The 22,930-nt window shown below is 43.3% G+C and overlaps 1 protein-coding gene across 4 annotated transcripts in view; it reads right to left on the bottom strand.

The window, feature by feature from the left end:
* Window positions 1-22,930, bottom strand: part of BTD (biotinidase) — a 133,567-nt gene that overhangs the window by 88,715 nt on the left and 21,922 nt on the right. For 2 of the 4 annotated variants that reach the window (XM_003826209.6, XM_008951673.6), the window contains exons 2-4: window positions 10,969-11,233; window positions 4,581-4,730; window positions 823-2,329 (exon numbers count right to left, since the gene is read on the bottom strand). In XM_003826209.6, coding sequence (XP_003826257.1) covers window positions 1,157-2,329; window positions 4,581-4,730; window positions 10,969-11,233 — 1,588 coding nt within the window. In that variant the 3' untranslated portion in view covers window positions 823-1,156. Of the gene's footprint in view, window positions 1-822; window positions 2,330-4,580; window positions 4,731-10,968; window positions 11,234-13,805; window positions 14,082-22,930 lie in introns of those variants that run through there. The other 2 variants (XM_008951674.6, XM_055109527.2) reach the window with 2 other exon arrangements.

The raw sequence follows: 22,930 nt of genomic DNA, 5'->3' as shown, positions 1-22,930 counted from the left end.
TGCAGTCAAAATCCTTTTTTAAAATGGCTTTGAAATATTGGACACAAATTACACAGAAATCAGTGGCCTAAAAATGTCTTCACCATATTGAGTCTGATAATTTTGCATCTGGAATTCCTAACATGGGAAGCTCCTGCTCTGTGCCTGTTGGGTGATTGAATAAATGCATGACTAAAGTGGGCCACCCTTCATGCCCTTCACGGCAGTCCCTGCAACTTATCTCTATGGGGTGCCAGGCATCGCTGCAAAGCAACGAGATCCTCTATAGGGCTCCAGATCAAATTATTCCAGCATCAATCCATCCTGCACAGTCGGGCAACGTGCCCAACTCTTGCCCAAAGCTACCGTGATTTATTAAGGTCCCTGGAATCCCTGGATGAGCTGTGTCGTACAGAAAGAATTCTATTACTCATACCTTCCCATGGCTGCCCCCGTCTCAACATTTCCAGTCCCCACCCGCCCTTCACCCCGAAGCGTTGCACTCTCTCCAGTTATTCCAGGTCCTGCCTACACATTCCGTTTACTGACAGAAAATTCCATTACTGGCAGATGTGAGGAACGCTTCTTTTCTATTTTTAAAAGCCGCTTTAAGGTCTACGTTTCTGACGTTGCTGGTGGCGCTAGCATTGCCATTTCATCTGGATAGAGTTCTGATTGACCAGAATGGGAAGGTTCCCCACAAGGGCCATTTCTAATTGAGCTTTTGCTTTGAGAGCTTGTTTCTTACCTCAGAAAATGTTTAAGGCTTATGAAATATTTACATGTCCTGGGTGTCACTTGATCAACAAGATAAAAAAAACAAAACAAACCCCAAGCCACTGCTTTGTGGATGTGTAAAATATAAACTGACATTTATTTTTGTTTTAGCTTGAGACCAATCGCATACTGAGAGATTTGATAGAGGAAGATCTGGCTTGAAAAAGATAAATGTGAACAGAAAATACCCCCTAATGTCTCGATGATTGAGGTTTAAGAGGAAGACACTGAGGGAATCTGCCTCTCCTAATTTTTCCACAGTTCCCAGGGTGGAATCTGGTGCCACAGAAGTGGGCTCCTGCCCTTAAGGCAGAAAGGTGGTCCCAGGGCTTGTAGCCTGTGGAAATGCAAGGCTGTCAACATGATGGCCAGAGTCCGCCCCACAGACCACACACTTCTCCTAGTCCCTCTCATACAAGCGCCCATAGAGAGCCGCCGTCACCAGCCCAGAGGACAGCCTACTTTTCCTCAGGAAATAGTGGTCATTCTCCCAGCCAAGCTGGTCAGGGACTTCTAGGGTCATCCCTGAGGTCAGAAACAAAGGAAAGATATAGGAAGTACTGAAGTTGCCCCACAGGTGAAACTCAAATATCCCCGTGGCCTCTGTGATCTCCTGTCCACAGGTGTCGAAGCCAAGACCCCCACACCTGACCAGGGCACACACTTGGATGTAGTAAGTGCCATGTACTGTGTGAAGCCCATCAAAGACCCCCAGGGCATACAGCTCTTTGGATAAGGTGGGCCTCTCGTAAAGTAAATAACAGCAGAGGCCATTGGAACAGACGTGGAGATAGCCTTCCTTTCCCCAGACAGGGACCAGGGTGAAATTGTCATACATCATCTCAGAGTGAAATGTGGGAGGAGCATTCACGTTCCACTTGGTGGCCTCATCACAGTGGACTTCCTGAGCATCCTTCTCACAGTACGGATCGCCTGACAAAATTTTTAAAAACTTACTATGGGATGGGTCCGTTTCACCTGTTGCATTCTCTGCACCAATGAGACCCACCGGATTTTTGGCCACCTGGGCAATTATAAGGTGACTTTTGGGATTTTCCATGTCATGGTACCAAAAGGACTCCAGAGGGGTGTGTATGCCACTTCCTGTCATCCCCAGAACTGGGTGGTGGACGTTAGCTGCCAGAACGTTGATGCCAAAGGCAACAGCAAAAGCTTTCTGAATCTCAATTGCTGCCAAGAGTGGGAGCTGGTTCATCCAGGCAGTTGGGTACACAACATGCTTCACCTTGTAGTCTCTGAGGACTCTGATGGCAGGGTCAAAGAACAATATATCAAAGCATGTGAAGATGCCAAACCTGCCAGCAAAGGGGGTATCAAAGGTGATGAGATCCACTTTAAGAGGAACATCAAATGCTGCCTCAAAGTAGAGGTTGTGTTTACGGTAGCGGTCAACAAGGGTTCCATTATTGCTGAACACGACATTTGTGTTGAACTGGTATCTCCCATCTTTTGGGCACCTTGGGTCACTGCTATGACAAGGCTGCTTTGTCCCAAGATTGGCCACCAAGAACATATCTCCCCTGATGGCCATACAACTTAGGCGCTGGAGCACCTAGAGGAAAAAAAGGTGTAAATAAATGAGTTTTTTGCCTGTAATCCCAGCACTTTGGGAGGCTGAGGCGGGTGGATCATGAGGTCAGGAGATTGAGACCACCCTGGCTAACACGGTGAAACCCCATCTCAACTAAAAATACAAAAAATTAGCCGGGCGTGGTGGTGGATGCCTGTAGCCCCAGCTACTCGGGAGGCTGAGGCAGAAGAATGGCATGAACCCAGGAGGCGGAGCTTGCAGTGAGCCGAGATCGCGCCACTGCACTCCAGCCTGGGCGACAGAGCGAGACTCCGTCTCAAAATAAATAAATAAATAAATAAATAAATAAATAAATAAATAAAATAAAATAAAATAAATGAGTTTTTAAAATCCTTCCTTTTGCTTCCTCTTCTTTTTTTTTTCTTTCTTTCTTTTTTTTTTTTTTCAGCGACAGGGTCTTGTTATATTGCCCAGGCTGGACTCAAACTCCTGGCCTCAAGCAATCCTCTCGTCTCAGCCTCCTAAGAAGCTGGGACTACAGGTGTGCACCATTGTACTTGGCTCTCACAATTTTTAAATATAAAAGTACTTATATTTATCCATAATAAACAGCTATCATAAATCAATAAGAAAAAAGCAACCACTACTGAAAATGTGCAAAGGATATAAACAGGTGATTCACAGAAGAACAAAGAAAAGTGACCCACAAACATCTCAAAAGATGCTCAATCTCATTAGTGAGAGAGAAGTGCAAATTACAACAATGAAATAGCTATCATTTCTCACCTTCATAAGACTGGCAAAAATTCAAAATATTCTTCTTTTTCTTTTTTTTGAGGCAGGGTCTGGCTCTGTCGCCCAGGCTGGAGTGCAGTGGCACAATCTTGGCTCACTGCAACTTCCGCCTCCCAGGCTCAAGCCATCCTCCTATCTCAGCCTTCTGAGTGGCTGGGACTACAGGCATGCACCACCACACCCAGCTAATTTTTGTATTTTTTGTAGAGACGAGGTTTCACCATGTTGGCCAGGCTGGTCTCGAACTCATGAGCTCAAGCTATCCGCCAGCCTTGGCCTCCCAAAATGCTGGGATTACAGATGTGAAGCACTGTGCCCAGGCTCAAAAGATTATTCTATCTTGCATTGACCAAAGGATGGAAATAGAGGCACTCATACTGTATGACTGGGGCTGTAAAGTGAAATCAAAGTTTTTTAAGCGGGAAATTTGGTACTCTTTAATATAATTTAAAATGTACATATCCTTTGAGGGATTCCATTTCTTTTTTTTTTTTTTTTTTTTTGAGGCAGAGTTTTGCTCCTGTTGCCCAGGCTGGAATGCAGTGGCGCGATCTTTTCTCACCGCAACTCTTGCCTCCCAGGTTCAAGTGATTCTCCTGCCTCAGCCTCCCAAGTAGCTGGGATTACAGGTGTGAGCCACCACACCTGGCCTGAGGGATTTCATTTCTAAAAATTTTATTTTACAGAAAAACTTGAACATGTTTACAAAAATATAATAGCAAAAATTTTAAATAAGCATATAGTATGCTTAAAAAGAGGATGTCAAGGCCAGGCGCGGTGGCTCATGCCTGTAATCCCAGCACTTTGGCAGGCCGAGGTAGACAGATCACAAGGTCAGGAGATCGAGACCACCCTGGCTAACATGGTGAAACCCCATCTCTACTAAAAATACACACACAAAAAAAATTAGCCGGGCGTGGTGGTGGGTGCCTGTAGTCCCAGCTACTCGGGAGGCTGAGGCAGGAGAATGGCATGAACCCGGAAGGCAGAGCTTGCAGTGAGCTGAGATTGCGCCACTGCGCTCCAGCCTGGGTGGCAGAGTAAGACTCCATCTCAAAAAAAAAAAAAAAAAAAAAAAAAGAGGATGTCAATAACTATGAAATGCATAGAAAAGAATACAGCTGAATGCACATCAGATTGTTGATGGCAGTTTCTCTAAGCAAGGGCATGGGATGAGGTGCAGGCTGTGGTGAAGATGAACTTTTCTTTTTTTACTTTTGGTTTGGTTTAAGTATACATTCCTGTATTTCTTGTGTAATTAATAAATGGAAAGATCCATAGATGAATAAGTGCCTTGTAACGTCAGACATTCTTTAATAGAATGAACATGTGGCACATGGATCTTTGGGAGTTTGGGTTGGATTTTTGGGATGTTAAGGTCTCCTATCAATCTTAGTTAACATGTCACAGCTTCTGGTCCCTGACTTAGATCACCTCTGTGTACCCTCAGCCTACTGAGGAAAAAGGCAGGAATCACCTCTGTGTCATTGAAGCGGTGAGGCTCCAGGCATGGGTTCCACCTGACCACCTGGCGAGACGGCATGAAGTCCAAAAATGGATAAATGGATGTTCTTGTAAAGTTGAATCCATGAATGCCATCTTCTGGAAACACTATAATCTGTACATCCTGAAAATGAAAACATCAAAGAATAGTCTGTTATCAGATGGCAGGAAGCACCGCTGCATTCATTCATTCTTCTGTTCATTCTTTTGGCAACCATCAGGAAGTTACTCTGTAGCAGGAACCAGAGGCACAGAGATGGTGTCTTTACTCTCCTCAGAGATCTTAGTCTTGGGGATACTGTCTCACTCCACCTGATCCCCAAGGAACAAAGACAAAGTCCTCTAGGAACAACCATTAACTGTGCCTGGGGTCATGTGAGGGAAGGAGGGAATGCGTAAGCTCCATTGAAAGTAAGCTCAGGAGTTTGACAAGCTAATAGCTAGAAAGGATTTAGAGTTCTTAGGGTACCAGGGGAGATGGGGCCAACTACTGGGCCTTGAATACGTTGGGCCCATTAACACACGTGGTATCTTCAGTCTGGTGGTTGTCAGCTTCCATTGTGCATCTAAATCAGTTGGGGAACTTCTGAAAAACCACTGATGCCAGGGCCCACCCCTACAAAGTCCGATTTGATTGACTGTGGGTGGGATACTGGCAACAGTGTTTGTTTAAAGGTCCCCCGGGTGATTCTCATTTGTAGCCAAGGTTAGGATCCACTGGGCCAGTGGGTAAGAGGTAAGTGTGTTGATCTCAGCCTGGAAACAAGAACTCGCTTGAAATCTCCATTCCCCAACTGGGAATTAGGAGGCTCCCTTCGGGACTCTGACCACCCTAAAGGCCTTTTCCCACACCTGGCAACATCCTGTGTTCCCTGGCTGTGATGGCCTGGAACTCCCTGTGACATCTACAGCAACCTAAGAAAATACAAACAAACAGGGCCGCCCTCAGCTCTCAGGGCTGGGGCATCATTCTTCCACTGCTCTCCACTTACAGGGTTTAAAATGTCAAGCTGGGAACACCAGCCCCAGGGAGGAAGGTGGAGAAGGCAGGCAGAGAAGGCATGAATAATTCAAATTAGCAAAGTTTGAGACACTTATTTCTGGAATGCATTGCAAACTTTTAAATTTTTTTCCTGGTTATAAAAGCTTCAAAAGTTTTACTGTAGAAAATTTGGAAAACAGGGGGAAAAACAATCATAATTCTATAACACAGATACTTATTGTTAATATTTTGGTTATTTTCATTACTTTTTCTCTCTGTATACATGTATGTGTGTATATAATGGAGATAATAATAAATATATGGTTTTACATCTTGACTTTCCTCATTAAGAACTTTAAAAAATACGGCCAAGCATGGCAGTTCACGCCTGTAATCCCAGCACTTCGGGAGGCCCAGGTGGGCAGATCACCTGAGCTCAGGAGTTCAAGACCAGCCTGCCCAACATGATGAAACCCCGTCTCTACTAAAAATACAAAAATTAGCCAGGCATGGTAGCGGGCACCTGCAATCCCAGCTACTCAGGAGGCTGAGGCTGGAGAATCACTGGAACCCGGGAGGCAGAGGTTGCGGTGAGCTGAGATCGCACCATTGCACTCCAGCCTGGGTGACAAAGTGAAACTCCACCACAAAAAAAAAAGGAAAAAAAAAAAACTTTCAAAAATCCACTTGTAATGGGGCCACATCATATTTAAGAGGACGCCATAATTTATCCTCTATTATTGGAATTTGAAGTGTTCCCAACTTTTTGTAATAAAAAGAAAACTGTGGTGACCATCTGCATAGTGTGCTCAAAACACTTATTGCATAATTATACACTTCACACAAATCTTTGATTGCATCTTTTGATTATTTCTTTGGAATAAAGTCTTACAAGTGAAATTACTGGATCAAAGGGTATAAAAATTAGAGTTTTAAGTTTTGTTTTGTTTTTTGAGAGAGAGACTTGGTCTGTCGCCCAGGCTGGAGTGCAGTGTTGTGATCTCGGCTCACTGCAATCTCCGCCTCCTGGGTTCAAGTAATTCTCGTGCCTCAGCCTCCTGAGTAGCTGGGATTACAGACATGCGCCACCATACCTGGCTAAATTTTGTATTTTTAGTGGAGATGGGGTTTCACCATCAGGCTGGTCTCAAACTCCTGACCTCAAGTGATCCGCCCGCTTTGGCCCCCCAAAATGCTGGGATTACAGGCATGAGCCACAGCACCTGGCCTAAAAATTAAACTTTTAAGTTCTTAACACACACTGCCAAACTGCTTTCCAGAAATACTATACCAATGTATGTTCCTTCCAGTACAGTATCATCTCATTGCACACTTAGCAATGACCATGTAAAGAAAAATTATCTCAAACCTAAAAATAAGGCAAGATGGAGATGCAGCCTTTCCAAATTATACTAGGGTACTGTTTAATAGGCTCACTCAATTATTCTTTAATTAGCTGGAGAATGTACCACTGTTTGACTTTGTTATTTAAAAGATCACCTCAAAGATTACAATTGTTTTGCCCTATAGGACATTACCCAGTTTTGCATCTATTAGGAAATTCATTTCAACAATCACTGGACTGACTGATACACACATTTCCATTCCTCGAATTTTCCTTTGAACCAGCTTTACCATCTTACTGGTTCCTTAATTAATGAATTAAATAAAAGCTTTATTCGTTCTATATTTGTATGAGTCATCTTTTCAGATTTTTGAAAATTATATTTGGATAGACATTTTTCTTTATTAAAAACAAAACTTTGAATGGTTTTTCATGGAGAATAACATTTAAATTATGTATACATACTAGATTATTATCAACCAGGAATGAGGAGAGGAACCAAACCTGAGCTGGGCAAAATTTTGGGTCTGATGTGATGAGTAATCCTATCTAGGAAGTAAGTTGCATTCCTGATAAATGGCTTCAGCAATTTTCTGGTAGACCTCAATAAGATCAAGAACCCCTTCCTTCTGAGGAATGAAGGTTACAATCCCAAGTGACTGCCCAGCCTAATCATCTTGAAACTAGACTCTGTTTTTTCCCTATGAATGCCCCTACTGAGACAGAAATATAGTCATGCACTGCATGATGACATTTTGCTCAATGACAGACCACATATGTGATGGTGGTCCCATAAGATTATAGTACTGAATTTTTATTGTACCTTTTCTATGTTTACATACACAAATACTTACCACATGTTACAAGTGCCTACAGTGTTCAGTACAGTAATATGCTGTAAAGGTTTATAGCCTAGGAACAATGGGCCATACCATATAGCCTAGGTGCGTAGTAGGCCGTACCATGTAGGTTTGTGTAAGTACATGCTATGATGCATGCACAATGACACAATGGCCTAATGATGCATCCTTTCAGAACATATCCCTGTCATTAAGCAATGCATGACTGTATTTCAATTGGTTTGCTCAGGAACCTCTTATAACAACTTTGATATAAAACTTTCACACAAACTTGCCATCAATTTGTCTTAGAAGTTGCTTTAAAACATATAACCAGATTTGCTTAATACCCTGTACATATCTTTGATTTCAACCCTTAGTACATGTGGCTTGGTCACTTTGTGGCTAAGATAAGAAAGTGCTTGTGGAAGACAAGTCTGTGGCTTGGTGAGTCTGCGTGGCCAGCAGTCTCTGATCTGTGCAGGGTATTAATACGTCAGGGCTGCGTGTTCTGGGATTTCTCTAGAGGCTGGCAAGGGCTCCTGAACCAGTTGTTTCTGTTCTGCCGGTCTGTAAGGGTTGGAAAGTCCAAGACTTAGGAGCCAGTTTCCTTTCTTAGCTGATGTTTTCTGCCAGAACACCATGGGCTGTTACTTGTCTGAGTTGGAAGTGGTTTGCATTTACACCTGTAAATGTATTCATCCTTTTAATTTATGTAAGGTTTTTCTGTATGCAATTCTCGATTCTTTGAAGAGATGACAACAAATTTTGGTTTTCTACTGTTACGTGAGAACATTAGGCCCCAGCAACATGTCATCGTGTAAGGAAAAATAAAAGTGCTGCTGGAAAACAAACAAAAAACATATAACCACGTATGGGAACTGAGATATCTGTAAATTCTAAAAGTGATCATATCAACAGCTTAATCCTGGCTCCTGGAAAACAAATAGAGACGGAGTGATGCTGTGCAACTGGCGTGGGTTTCAACAAAACCGTGTTAAGTGTTTCCTCTGGGGGCAGATTATTGAAAGGTGAATGCAGGAGAATTCTACAGCCACAGTCTGGGTTTCAGTGTGTCATTTGCCAAATGTCTCAGAATGGTCTGGTGGATCGGGGAGGGAAGCAAGAGGCAGATGACATTTCAGGTGCTGGACTCAGTGCCATGCAGGCAAACATCTCTATCAAGAGAATGCCTGCCCTCTAGGAGATCAGTGTCATCAGGAGGTCTGAGGGCACAGCCTGGGGTTTTTTTACACTGACTTCAGCATAGACATAAATGAGGTGTGTATCATATGTGTGAATGACGTAAAGGTAACTGATACTTGGGATGTCAGTAAAGATCCCTAAATAGCCCAACAGGCTGGAATGATGAAATTTAACAGCATAAATGTGAAGTCTTGCCCTCAGCTTAAATCAATCACCTTTATAATTTATAAGTACAGGATGGCAATGGCAGCATGTGTGTCTGCTCATGTGAAAAGGTGTTTTAGTTGACAGCAAGTGCCTTATACACCCATAATGAGACATGTGGCTGCCAGCAGTTTTCTGGGGACAACATCTAGAATGCGACAGGTGAGAGTTCTCTACCCTGCCCTTATTAGACAGAATCGGGATAGCTGCATACCGTTCTGAGCACAGAGAAAACGTGGAATTCTTTAGTAGAAGGTTTGGAAACTGAGTCTCCTAAGGAACTGTGGAAGGGACTGAGGATATAGCCTGGGGGACAGATGCCGGGGGGATCATGACAGCTGTCCTCAAAGGTGGAGAAGATGGCATGCCGTGATAAGGGTCACGGTCCTGCTCCCTTTAGCTCTGAGGATAGAATCGTGGTGGCAGTTACGGGGAGGCTGACTGCTGCTCATTGAAAGGAAGACCTGTCCAGAAGTTCCCACCATTGGAACAAACGGACCTGTGAGTCTGAGCCACTGAAGGTGTTCAAGGAGAAACCGTATGTCAGGTTGGGACTAAAGAAAAGTGTCACCCTTGCAAAAGTTGGTCTTGGTTGAAAAAAAAGAAGCTGGACCAAGTCTTCAAGTTCCCTTTCAACATCATGCTATACACACATACACACCCCCTGCCCCCAAACACCCCCCCACCCCATACACATAGCCTTTGTATATATATTATAGACTAAAATTTTAAAATGTTGCAATTTTTTAATTGCTGTGGCTGTCCAGGCCATCCCGACCACCCTGCTCTAAGGCAGGGACTGTTTGGGGCAGGACCTGCTGGTTCTGCCCTTTACGTTCACAGAGAGCAGGAAAGTGTTGCTCACAATGAGTTTACATCCTGTTGAGGCACAGCAGGGCTTCCTCAAGCAGCTGCGCTTGGTCACCCTGCCACCAGAGTTACAGCCCAAACTTCCCTTCGGGTTTGTGTTTTCCAGCAGGGCATTTTCTTAGGCAACCTCTGATATTTCCCTCTTTGCCCCCAGGGGGGCCTCTCCTTTGTCCCCACCCTTCCTGAAGGGAGCAGGAAATTCAGGCCAACCAGGAAGCCTTCACAAAGGCTGGCACTGACCTTCCCTTTGTCAGTTTGGGGTCAGTTCTATCTGGGCGAAGGTCTCAGACTGATCGTAGTCCGACATAGAGACCGGAAACGAGCCTCAAACAGTCTGAAGGGAGCAAACGGCATTCTTGCAGATGCTTACTACTTCAGTGAAGCTTCGAATGACTCAGAGAGGTCATCACGCCCAGTCATCTTCAAATTTTTCTGCACATTAGACTGCCCTGGGGAGCCTTAAAACAATCCCAGTGCCAGTCCACACCCCTTCCACACCAATTACAACGGACTCTCCAGGACCCGGGCAGCCATAGTGTTTACCACTTGCCTGGTGATTCTTATGTACAACCACACTTGAGAACTGGGGATCTAGTCCTGGGCTTCTCATACTTGCCATGTGAAAGCATCACCTGGGGATCCTGCTGCAATGCACATTCTGATTCAGTAGGTCTGGGGTGCCGCCCAAGATTCTGTATTTCTAACAAGCTCCCGGGGGATGCTGATGCTGCCGGTCCACGGACCACTCTCTGAGGGGTAAGGCTCCTAATCCAACTGACTAATTCAACTCAGGTTAACTACCTGGATGCTTTTTCAGAGGGTGGTAGGAAGCCTGGGATTACCCAACCACTGATCAAGGGGTAAAGAGCAATCTGCTCTGTATGAGAGAAACTCAGGTTCCGAGGAGCATTCTTGCCTTTTGGGCTGCAGTCATCACTTGCTGTTCATAGATGTCAAGGTTCTGGTTCATGAGCTCCAAGGCCTCTTGGCGGCTGATGAGAGCCAGAGGGTTCAGACTCAAGATGGATGGATGCTCATACACGGCAGCCACATAATATTCAGCCTCGTGATGTTCAGCCACGCTCTCCTCCCCGGTGTGGGCTCCCAGGGCAACCACGTAACAGCCGCAGAGGAAAAGAGCAAGCTTACTTCTGGCTCCAGACATAATGCAGACCATAAATCTGGAATGTAATGGGGCAAGGGGAAAACAGCTGAATAAAGAATCCTGCCAAGAATTTAACGTTTGCAGCTGTGATTTATTAATCCCAGCAATTAAACTCACTCGCAGTGATACTGCGGCTCAAAGAGTTTGTTTCATGTTCCTAATAAAAGAGTATGTGTTTCTCTCCAAACACGTAGCAAGCCACATTTAAAATGGCTCACTGTGTTAATAGTCTGGTTTTAGAACATTTCCAAAACAGACTCAACGTTTGCTATGATTTTCTTACCCAGTGTTCAGCAAGACTGTAGTGCGTCACTACCCACTTTTCTAGCTGTGCACTTAGATTTTAAGCAGTAGTAACTATCCAGATTATTTGACATAATTCTGTGATATATTTCACACTCTACCCTCTGCCCTCTATCCATACAAACACACTACAGGTCAGCCATCCGTAATGTCTGTGATTGTCAAGACCCTAATAACACAGCTTGGCTTTCCTGGCCATCAAAACCTGATGAATTACAATTCTCCTTGCATTTCTTTGGTTAGTAATAAATACTATGGATAACTCTCCCTTTATTCAGCACAAAATTATTTATTTGGTGCCAAGAAACTGCTGACTTCTACATAAATGCCAATAGCTACTTTCTTTTATAGACAAGCAAAGTATCCCAATAAAAGCATGTTATTTTTTCTCCTTGAACTTGAGAATAGCCATTGCACATTATCACTTTCTTAACCCCGTCTCTGTGACTCCAAAACTCTTGCTCAAAAGCCTACTTATTTGGAAATAAAATCCTTTTTGCAGTGATAAAATGCAATTTTCTAGAAAATAAACTACAAATTTCCAGAGAGTAAACTCAGCTTCATAGCTTCTACCAGAAAAGACTAGAAATAAATGATACTTCTGTGTGTCTCCTCCTTCCTCCAAGAATAGGAATGTTTCTTTCTAAACAGTGTGTATTACTGAGTGTTTTAGAGTAAATAGTCCAATTCTGCCTTTAAAAATCAGCCTGGCCTCCCAGCTAAAGCGTCCTCTCAGGCAGAGATTTACTGGGTAGTGTGCCAAGGCCAGGCCACCTGCCCATGGAGATGTCCTGGGGCTGACCAACTGCCCAGGAATCCGGATTAAAAGTCAAGATAACAAAGACAAATCAAAGAATCATATTGCTGCCCTTTAAAAAGAAAATGACACCCTGTCCAAGTCTCAACTCATAACTCCTGTGTTTGCATTTTAAAACCAAACTCCCCAGGCTACAAATTTCTTTATTTTTTATCAAAAGTTCCAGAAACAAACCATAGCTCTTTTCATCAACAGACTAAGAACTAGAAATGCTCATCTTGGCAAAATTAAATATTCCTCAGAATGAGAAGTATTCTCCCACCCCAACCCCGTTCCATCTCAAACTGTTATTTCTTTCCCCAGGGAATAAATGTACCATCCAAACACCAAACCCCAGGATTTGTTGCCATTCATCTGGGACACTGTAAACAATGTTTTAAGATAAGAACAAGGAGTCTTTGAGTGAGCAGTCATGAGTTTTTGAGTAGAAACAAAAGTATAATTGATAAGCCTTCTTATCTGAATTTTGCCTCTAAAGACAAGCAAGGAATAATTTAAAATGTCTCAGAAACCCATTTTTCCATTCCATCTCTGGTTTCACAATGATAACAGAGAGTGATTTTGGGGGCAAACTTTCATCTTCAAAGTCATACTGACAATATTTCTGAAGCATAACGCAAAGGCCTCACTAAGAGGTATGGAAACTGAGGCCAGGAGAGGAGGGTATGAACCAGTCCCCAGTGGGGGCAAGTGAGGAGTGCCTGGGGCCAAGAGTGGCATTCACATTATATCTCTTTCTCAACTGACAGCTGGGTACCACCGATGTCGGGGTACAGAACATTTGTTTATGTCTAAAGGACTTGCAATCCAGCAAAACAAGGAAACCGCAAAATCCGCAAGGTATCACATTTCTTTCTATCTGGAGAAAATAAAATTTATTTTACAAAAGGAGCCTGGTAGGAGAGCTCTAAGTGGCAATCATTTGTGTGTGAACAAAGGTAGGTCGATAATAAGAGGTTATGCAGATTCAACCAGGTATTCATGCTTGAAAGAACCAAGCTTAATGAGGTAGAAGAGAATGAGTAATTACAATAAAAATAGGTCTAGTCAGCCGGCCCTCAGTATCCATTGTTTCTGCATCCATGGATTCCACCAACCTTGGATTGAAATTACTGGGGTGGGAGGGGGAGGAGGGAGCCCAATAAAAATAATAGCACAACAATAAAAAATAATAGCAATTTAAAAAATACAGTATAACAATTATTTATATAGCATTTAGTTTGTATTAGGTAGTGTAAGGGATCTAGAGATGATTTAAAGTGTACAGGAGGAAGTGTTTAGGTTACATGTAAATTCTACACCATTTGATATAAGGGACTTGAGCATCTGAGGGTTTCGGTATCCACGGGGTCCTGGAACCAGTCCCAACAGATACTGAGGGACAACTGTACATCAATTTGCCCTTCCCAAAGAAACATTTTACCCAAATTAGCAAATGCTGCTTTTCTCTCTTTGGCATCGCACATACCTTCTCAGGAAAAAGTCAACAGGGCCTGTGGCAAGGACTCTGAAGGGCTCAGCAGGCAGCAGCGGGAGGTGCTCAGTTGTAAAGTGGCAGGACTAGAGGTAGGGCTGGAGGGGCCCAGGCATCCCCCAGAAGCCTTCCAGCAGCTACCAGGTGCTGGCCCGTGAGGTTATGCACAGGACGACTGGGGTGTGGGGCCCTCCTGGGAACAAGGGGCCCTGGAAGTCATGGGGTTCTTGGAAATACAGCAGCTGACCCATCTTTAGAGCTGGTCAGGACCTGGACCATAAAGAAAATGGTAACTAGAGGTGTGACAAGGTGGCAATGTACTTGCTTTCATTGAAGGGCATCTGACATAGGAGAGTAAACTGCAGGAAGGGTCCAGTGTGAAAGTACAATTGAGGCAACCATGTGCATGCCCTCTGAGATGAGGGCCTTGGCTCGTGGGGTGTACTGAACCCCACTTCCAGGGAACAGCAGAACCAGGAAGGTGCTGGCTTCAGACAGCCATGCAATTCCCAACTGTGGGCCAGCCCCAGGTGTTAGGTGTCGGGGGTCCAACAGTGGACAAGACAGACCCTTCCTCGTGGGGCTCGTGCTCTGGATAACTGTGTCAGATGGTGATTAAGCACAAAGGAGAAATGAGGCAGTGAAGGTGGTAAGGTGAGGCGAGGGGGACAATTTTAAGCAGTGTGGTCAAGGAAGGCCTCGATGAGAGGGTGATGTTTGAACAGAGGCCTGAAGGGGGTTCGGGAGGAAATCACGTGGGTCTGCGAGGTGAGAGCACGGCAGGCAGAGAGCCTGAGGCAGGAGCATGCCTCACGGGCGGGTGCAAGAAACAGCAAGGACAGCAGGGGGCTGGAGCCAAGGGGACAAGGAGAAAGTGGCAGCAAAAGGAATCACAGAGAGAGAAATGACAGGGACCTGCTTAGTGGTCTCCTAACATCCCCCTGCATTTGTCCTCATCCTCTTCCATTCTGGACTCATAAGAGCAGCCAGTGAGATCCAGAGAAAGCCTGAGTCTACCAAGGTGCACCTCTGAAACTCTTCCAGTGACTCCCCAGTTCACGTAGCGCAGAAGTCAAAGTCCTTACAATAAGCCAATAGGAAGCATCTGGGAGACAGGAAACACTTGGCAGGTGGGGAGAGATGCAGAGTGGCATCTTGAAGTAAGCATCCTGATCTCGGACGGCCCTACAGAAGCTCTGCTTCTGATTTCATAAGGAAAACATTCCCCCAACACCAGTCCTGATCAGGAAGGTTCTTTCCATCTAATAGGAAAAATCAGTCTCAATTACATGGAAATCTATTTCATGTAAATTTGGTAACATGTCAATCACTAGATATTTTTACACACAAGGGATTTTTCCCCACCTTGCTAAATGATTCATCTTAATAATTAGCTGTGTTTCCTTCCTAGCCATGCTATTACAATAGTGTCTTCTGAAATAAAATGAGAGGGATTATTATTAAGGCATTCTTAATAATTTCAGAGGCAGATACATACATTAAAAAATCTTTAAAAGATAAATAAAACATCTTTTTAATAAAATATCTTGTCATTCTTTACTTGTCAGGGAGAATAACAATCCTATGATTAGGAAAGGAGGCAGGAAAAGTTGGCAGAGGAGATGTCACATCCTGTGGAACAAAGCCTGAGGGACCTGCTAAGTCATTAGGAATCGGCATAGTATACATTTCTATGTGTAGTGACTGAACGCCAAGAAAAACATTGGGAAGTTCCAACAGTCTTTAAATTATTCTCATGAATTTCGTGACTTCATTGTCTAAATTCTTTTACATAAACAGGAGAAATAATGTCTATCTTCACCTAATTTATATGATCTGAATTTAAAGAAATCACAAAAATGATCTTTTATTTCCCAGAAAGTCTTCTCTTGCCTCTTGTTATCTGATTGTCATATCTGAGTGTGCTGGTCATGAGCTTGTCCGTGACCGGCCCCTGGAACAAGAAGCTCCACAATGGTTCTCGCGTGGGCAGCTTTGTTTAAACCCACCCACTACCAAGACGTTTGATGTCTCATTCGGAAAGTTCAAGTGTAAACACTTGTGAGTGACAGCTGATGATTTAAGCCTGAACTCACCAGCAACTGTGAATAAGTTATCAAGCTAATATGTCCTCTGAGTTGAGGTGGTAAATTGTAATTTCACTTTCAAAAAAATTCCAGCTATTATTTTAAAAAAAGAGAATGATATACAGAAGTGTAACTGTGCACTGTGCCTTTGATTAGCCGGTTTCTGCTCCATTGGCTAGAATAATTTATCCTAGGAAACCAAATGTGCAATCAAAGGATCTTGACATTTCAACTGAAACACATTATATCTTTCTTTTCCTCAAATGAGAAACTGCCTTCACAATTTAAGTCAAATAAAACTTCTTCCTGAAATGCCCAGGTATTTAATGTAAGAAGGCTTTTTTGCACATGGAATTTGAATAACAGTCTGTCTTTCACTTTCTATAAACAGAAGGAACCCCGGCTGAGACTGATTCTCAGACAGTTGCTACTGCCACTCCGTGGACAAACTGAGTATCATTAACCCAAGTGGCTACGCATGTGACCTTAGGTATCGCAATAGCAGAGCCATTCTTAAGCAGTAAATGGATGGCTTTTTCCCCCCTTTCCTTCTCCATTTCTAATACTTCATCTATCTCTTTCACAGTTAAACAAGACCCAGAAAGCATCTGACTTTCAAGATTTGAGTTTCATGAAAGCTGTTTTTTACTCACGACACTCCCACGATGGCATCTTTTTGAATTTGTTGCAATTTCATACAATATGACTGGATGTAAAAAGTGACGCTGCCCATTCCCCCTGTGACACACAGCGTCTGCGTGGGGAAATCTGTCTGAATTAAGGGATCTACAATCAATGCCACATTGCATTTTACATGCAATATAAACTGTTTGAATATCCATTATTATTATTTTTTTATCTTCCTGCCACACAAAGCAGAGAAAGCAGATGGTAAAAATTCCATTTTCATGGTGAGGGAAAACTCCAGGACTGGTTAGTAATGATAATGAGACTGGGAGCCAGGTCTCCTGGCTTCTGGTCCAGCCTGCCTAGTGCATGTTGAAGAACCAGGGCAATTTAGTGGTCAAGCTTTAACGACCACTGCGGAGGTGAAACCCTGTCTGTACTAAAAATACAAAAAGTTTGCCGGGCATGGTGGCACGTGTCTGTAATCCCAGCTACTCCGGGACTCCTATTGTTCCCTTATGTCAAAGAAAGTTATGAGTCAGAAACACCATCTTCATTTCTCAGGTGCCTCTCCAATAGGGCTGATGGAATTTGGGCAGATTTCAAAGTATTTCTACCATATTTAGTGAAAATAAGCAGCAAAGAAAGCATTAAACACTCAAACTAGAGGGAAAAATCTCCCCTAAACAATTTGATGCAGGTCAGTTAAAGGACTCAGTGCTTGTCTTAGCTCTGGCAGGAATACCATTGAAGAACCAGGTTGTTATTGGTTTTTACTTAAATAAAATTCCTGATTTAAAAAAAGGTGGGGGGCAATATGGTAGACTAGATAATCTGAAAAATGTTTCAACCATATCCTGCAAAAATGAAACAGATTATTTTTAAATGCATATTTGAGTTTGCAGGAAAGTTAAAGGAAATCTTGGGTGGTCGAAAATGAACTGTGAAAAAGTCTTAAACTATTGATTGGAGACCTTGACCAGGCAGCAAGGAAAATACACACACATAAAGCTTTTCCACCGTCAGTCAGTCCTGGGACACATGAATGGTGGGGGCACTTCTAGCTACTCTGTTCTTCTGGAATGCTTATGGCTTCCAAAAACCATCGTCAAATTCTCTGAAATGAGTTTCAATGAGTGTCAGCAAGGTATTGCTTTTAAAAGCCTTTGGGAAATTTCTTACCCATTTCCTTCTTGGACTACCTTAAAGAACCACCTTCTAGATAATGTGGACCTGAGGGCTTGACATCCAGAAGAAAAAGAACCAGTGCATGGAAAATGTGATGTCCTAGAACCACGTGTCAAAATTTTCAGGGAAGACGTGCTCAGAAATGTGGGCCATGTAATGGCTTTGTGATTATTAAATGTATGATGGACACAATATTGCTGATTGTATAGTGCACACAACATCTCTAGATGTATGGTGGATGCAACATAACTGTATGATGGATACAACCTCTCTAAGCCTGTGGTGGATACAGAATCTCTAAGCTTGTGGTGGATGTAACCTCTCTAAGCATGTGGTGGATACAATGTCACTACATCAAGTCCCATTACCCTTGTGCTCATCTCTGCCAGTACTCAGGAGTGAAAAATGCAGATGGAGATGCTCAGGATGCAAAGAGTGGGGAACAATGTGGTGGGTAATAGGGCCAAGGAACCCTGTTCCCCAAATCAAAAGAATAACCCTTGGGGCTGGGCATGGTGGCTCATGCCTGTAATCCCAGCACTTTGGGAGGCCAAGGTGGGTAGATCACCTGAGGTCAGGAGTTCAAGACCAGCCTAGCCAACATGGTGAAACCCCAACTCTACTAAAAGCACAAAAAATTAGCCAGGCGTGGTGGCAGGCACTGTAATCCCAGCTACTTGGGAGGCTGAAGCAAGAGGATAGCTTGAACCTCGGAGGCAGAGATTGCAGTGAGCCGAGATCGTGCCATTGCACTCCAGCCTGGGCAATAAGAGCGAAACTCCATCTCAAAAAACAAAACAAAACAAAACAAAAGAATAAGCCTTAATAGGATAGGCTAGAAACACTGACGCTGGATGATAGTAGAAATTATGAAAGAAACAATTTAAAAAGCTAAAGTAAACCACAGTGCTGGAAATAACACATCAAAGGCCACCTTCTCTCATGCAGAGGCCAAGAGGCATATATTTAGGAGTGGCATAGTCAAAATTACCAAGAGAGGCCAGGCACAGTAACTAATGCCTGTAATCCCAACACTTTGGGAGGGTGAGGCAGGAGGATTGCTTGAGCCCAGGAGGTTGAAACTAGCCTGGGCAACATGGAGAAACACTGTCTCTACCAAAAAAAATTTTTTTTAATTAGCTGGGCATGGTGGCATGCACTTGTAGTCCTAGCTACTCGGAAGGATGAGATGGGAGCATCGCTTGAGCCTGGGAGGCAGGGGTTGCGGTGAGCTGTGATTGCAGGACCCTGTCTTAAGAGGAACAGCAAAAAGCAGGCAAATGTGTCCTGGTGCCGTAGCTTCTGAGAACCTGTGGAGGTGCTCTTGATCCATGCGTGGTGGGAAGCACGGTGAGCCGGCATGCCGTGGCTGCTCAGGGGTGTTTGGTTGGAAGGCAGAGCTCAATCAAGAATGATGGTAACCTTTCCAGATCTGTTCACCAACTTGGCTGTCTTCTTCACCCATGGCATGGCAGATGTGTAGAGAAATGATTAGTATCTCTATCTTTGCCTTTCTTCCTGGAGGCATTGGACATTTTGGTTTTCTTCTGCTTTGGTCAAATGAGTAACTATTTGCATGCCTTTTTTCCTCTGACAGACAGTTCCAAGTCAGCCATAGCTGCATTCTGGTTCTAACACAAGTGCCACTGCCCTGTGCCATCTAGAGTCTCAGTAGGACAGACATATGACTAGCTCCCCTATGTCCTATAGCTTCTTTTTCTTTTCTTTTTTTTTTTTTTTTTTTTTTGAGACGGGGTCTTGCTCTGTTGCCCAGGCTGGAGTACAGTGGCATGATCATACATAGCTCACAGCAGCCTCAAACTCCTAGGCTCAAGTGATCCCTCCCCAACAGCCTCTCAAGTAGCTGGGACTACAGGTGCATGCTACCATGTGTGACTAATTTTTTAATTTTTTGTAGAGATGGGGTCTTGCTATGTGACTCAGGCTAGTCTCGACTCCAGGCCTGAAGCAATCCTCTCACCTAAAGTGCTGCGATTACAGCTGTGAGCCACCATGCCTGGCCTCTGTCCTACAGCTTTACCTGGCATGAGTGTCTGAGTCCTCCAGAAGTGGGGCTCCCTGAGGGTGCTGGGAGTACAGGATTGGGTACTGGAGGTTTCAGCGTCTTCCATGATAGTTGTAGGTGCAACATTCCTCAGCATTAGAGGCAAAGCAGAGGATCATCTAGCTCCTTTTGTGAAGAAGTTACTCTTAAAGTAGAAGGAGACTGCTACCCATAGCCAGGATTTCACCCAAATCTGTTCTGACCAAAAGCCCACATGCTTTTTAATGCAACCACACTCAAAATAGTGGTGGTGGTGGGGGAGGTTGATTGAATATGATACCGGGATGGCTGAATAACAACAGGAATAATAGCATCTTAGGCCATACACAAAAATAAACTCAAAATCAGAAGTTGAATATCAAATGTTAGAAAAGCTAGCATAAATTAGAATTAGGTATCAGATACTTGAAACAACTTTCTAAAATTTGGAACAGTTGAAATAAAAGAAGAAACAGATTGACAAATTAAAATGTACATGCAAAAAATAAACATCAAGACAACACTTATAAACAGGCAATGAACAAGAACAGATTTTAACAAGAAAATAAATCATAAACAAACACTTTGGAAGGCTTTGAACTTATATACAAAATAAAAAATTAAAACTGGGCCAGGCGTGGTGGCTCACGCCTGTAATCCCAGCACTTTAGGAGGCCGAGGCAGGCAGATCACGAGGTCAAGAGATCGAGACCATCCTGGCTAACACGGTGAAACCCCATCTCTACTAAAAATACAAAAAATTAGCTGGGCGAGGTGGCGGGTGCCTGTAGTCCCAGCTACTTGGGAGGCCGAGACAGGAGAATTGCTTGAACCCAGGAGGTGGAGATTGCAGTGAGCCGAGATCGCACCACTGCACTCCAGCCTGGCATGAGAGTGAGACTCCGTCTCAAAACAAACAGAAAAAACAAAACAAACAAACAAACAAACAAACAAAAAACAACTCCAGAGGGACCCAGTCTTAGATGGAGGCACCCGCACTTTTGTAGGTTTTACCTCTAGGAGTTCTACCAGGTTCTCACAATGAAGACTGGAGAAAAAAATCCTCCCACGCTTCTGCCAGAGGAAGAGGGAAAGGAAACAAAGCATTCTGGTCTTTAGCAGGCCTCTCCTCGAGAGAAACTATTTTTACCTATTGGGGTTTTATCAAAGCTTAACTGACCTGGGGGAAGGGAAATACCCAACTCTAGCCCCATTCTGTCCCGCCTGAGTGGGGTTGGGGGCTGAGAAGCACTTGTAAAGTTCACAGTCCATAAACACAGGCTCCCTAAAGATCGAGGCCTAATTATAAGACAATAGAACACATTCCCTCCCACCACATTTCAATTAAATGCCTTTTTACTGCAGTTCCTTTACTTAGTACATCGAGTCCAACTTCCAACAAAAAATTACAAGGTATACTAAAAGGTAAAAAATTGAGTTTGAAAACAGAGCAGGCATCAGAACCAGAGTTAGGCCAGGTGCGGTGGCTCATGGCTGTAATCCCAGCACTTAGGGAGGCTAAGGAGCTTAAGGCCAGGAGTTCAAGACCAGCCTGGCCAACATGGCAAAACCCTGTCTTTACTAAAAATACAAAAATTGGCCAGGCTTGGTGGCACACGCCTATAGTCCCAGCTACTTGGGAGGCTGAGGCACGAGAAATGCTGGAACCCAGGAGGCGGAGGTTGCAGTGAGCTGTTATCACACCACTGCACTCCAGCTGTGACAGAGGGAGGTGACAGAGGGAGACTTTGTCTCAAAAAACCTCCCAGAAGAACCAGAGTCAGATATGGCAGGGATGTTGTAATTATCAGACTAGCAATTTAAAATAAATATGATGAATATGCCACAGGCTCTACTGAAAAAAAAAACAACAGCCAACATGCAAGAACAGATGGGTAATCTAAGCAGGGAGATGGAAATTCTAAGAAAGAATAAAAAAAGAAATGCCTGAGATTAAAAAACACTAACAGAAATGAAGAATCACTTTAATGGATTCATTGGTAGATTGGACATGGCTGAGGAAGGAATCCCTGAGCTTGAGAATATGACAATAGAAATGCCCAAAACTGAAAAGCAAAGAGAAAAAAGACTGAAAAAAAGAAAAAAATCAACAAACAGTGGACTACAAAAGTTATAAATATGTACAATGGGAATACCAGAAGGAGAAAGAATAGAAGCAATATCTGAGGCAATAATGACTGAGAATTTCCCCAGATTAATATCAGACACTAAACCACAGACCCAGGAAGCTCAGAGAACACCAATCAGGTTAACTGCCAAAAACGAAAATAAAAAATAAAAAAATCTACATGTAGGCAAATCATATTCAAATTACAGAAAAGCAAAGATAAAGAAAAAATCCTGAAAGAAGCCAGAGGGAAAAAACATCTTATCTATAGAGGAGCAAAGATAAGAAAGATATCTGACTTCTCAGAAATCATGTAAACAATAAGACAGTGATGTGAAATATTTAAAGTGTTGAGAGGAAAAAAGTACCAGCCTAGCATTGTGCGTCTGTATTAGTCCATTCTCACACTGCTATAAAGAACTACCTGAAGCTGGGTAATTTATGAAGAAAAGGGGTTTAACTGACTCACAGTTCCACAGGCTGTACAAGAAGCATGGCTGGGAAGCCTCAGGAAACTTAGAATCACGGCAGAAGGGCAAAGGGGAAGCAAGCACATCTTCACATGGTGGCAGAAGATGGAGAGAGCTAAGTGGGAAGTGCTACACACTTTCAAACAACCAGATTTCATGAGAACTCTATCATGACACAACACTAGAGGGATGGTGCTAAACTGTTAGAAACCATCCACATGATCCAATCACCTCCCACCAGGCCACACAATTCAACATGAGATTTGGTTGGGAACACAGAGCCAAACCATATAAACATCCTACAAAATTAACCTTCAAAAGCAGATAAATAAGATACTTTCAGACAAAATCATGTGACAAAATCACATAAAATGTTCAATTAAAACACCAAAACTCAGAAAAAGACTGGAAGACAAAAACAGGAACAACGAACAAAGGCAGCAAGTAGAAAAAAGTAACAAATATGGTAGATAATAATCCAACGATATCAATAATCACTTTAAAAGTCAATGGTATAAATATATCAATTCGAAACAAGAGATTGTTACAGTAGATAAAAAACATGACTCAACTAT

This window comes from Pan paniscus, chromosome 2 (assembly GCF_029289425.2).
Source record: "Pan paniscus chromosome 2, NHGRI_mPanPan1-v2.0_pri, whole genome shotgun sequence".
Lineage (NCBI taxonomy): Eukaryota > Metazoa > Chordata > Mammalia > Primates > Hominidae > Pan > Pan paniscus.
This window is presented reverse-complemented; position numbering and strand designations above follow the sequence as displayed.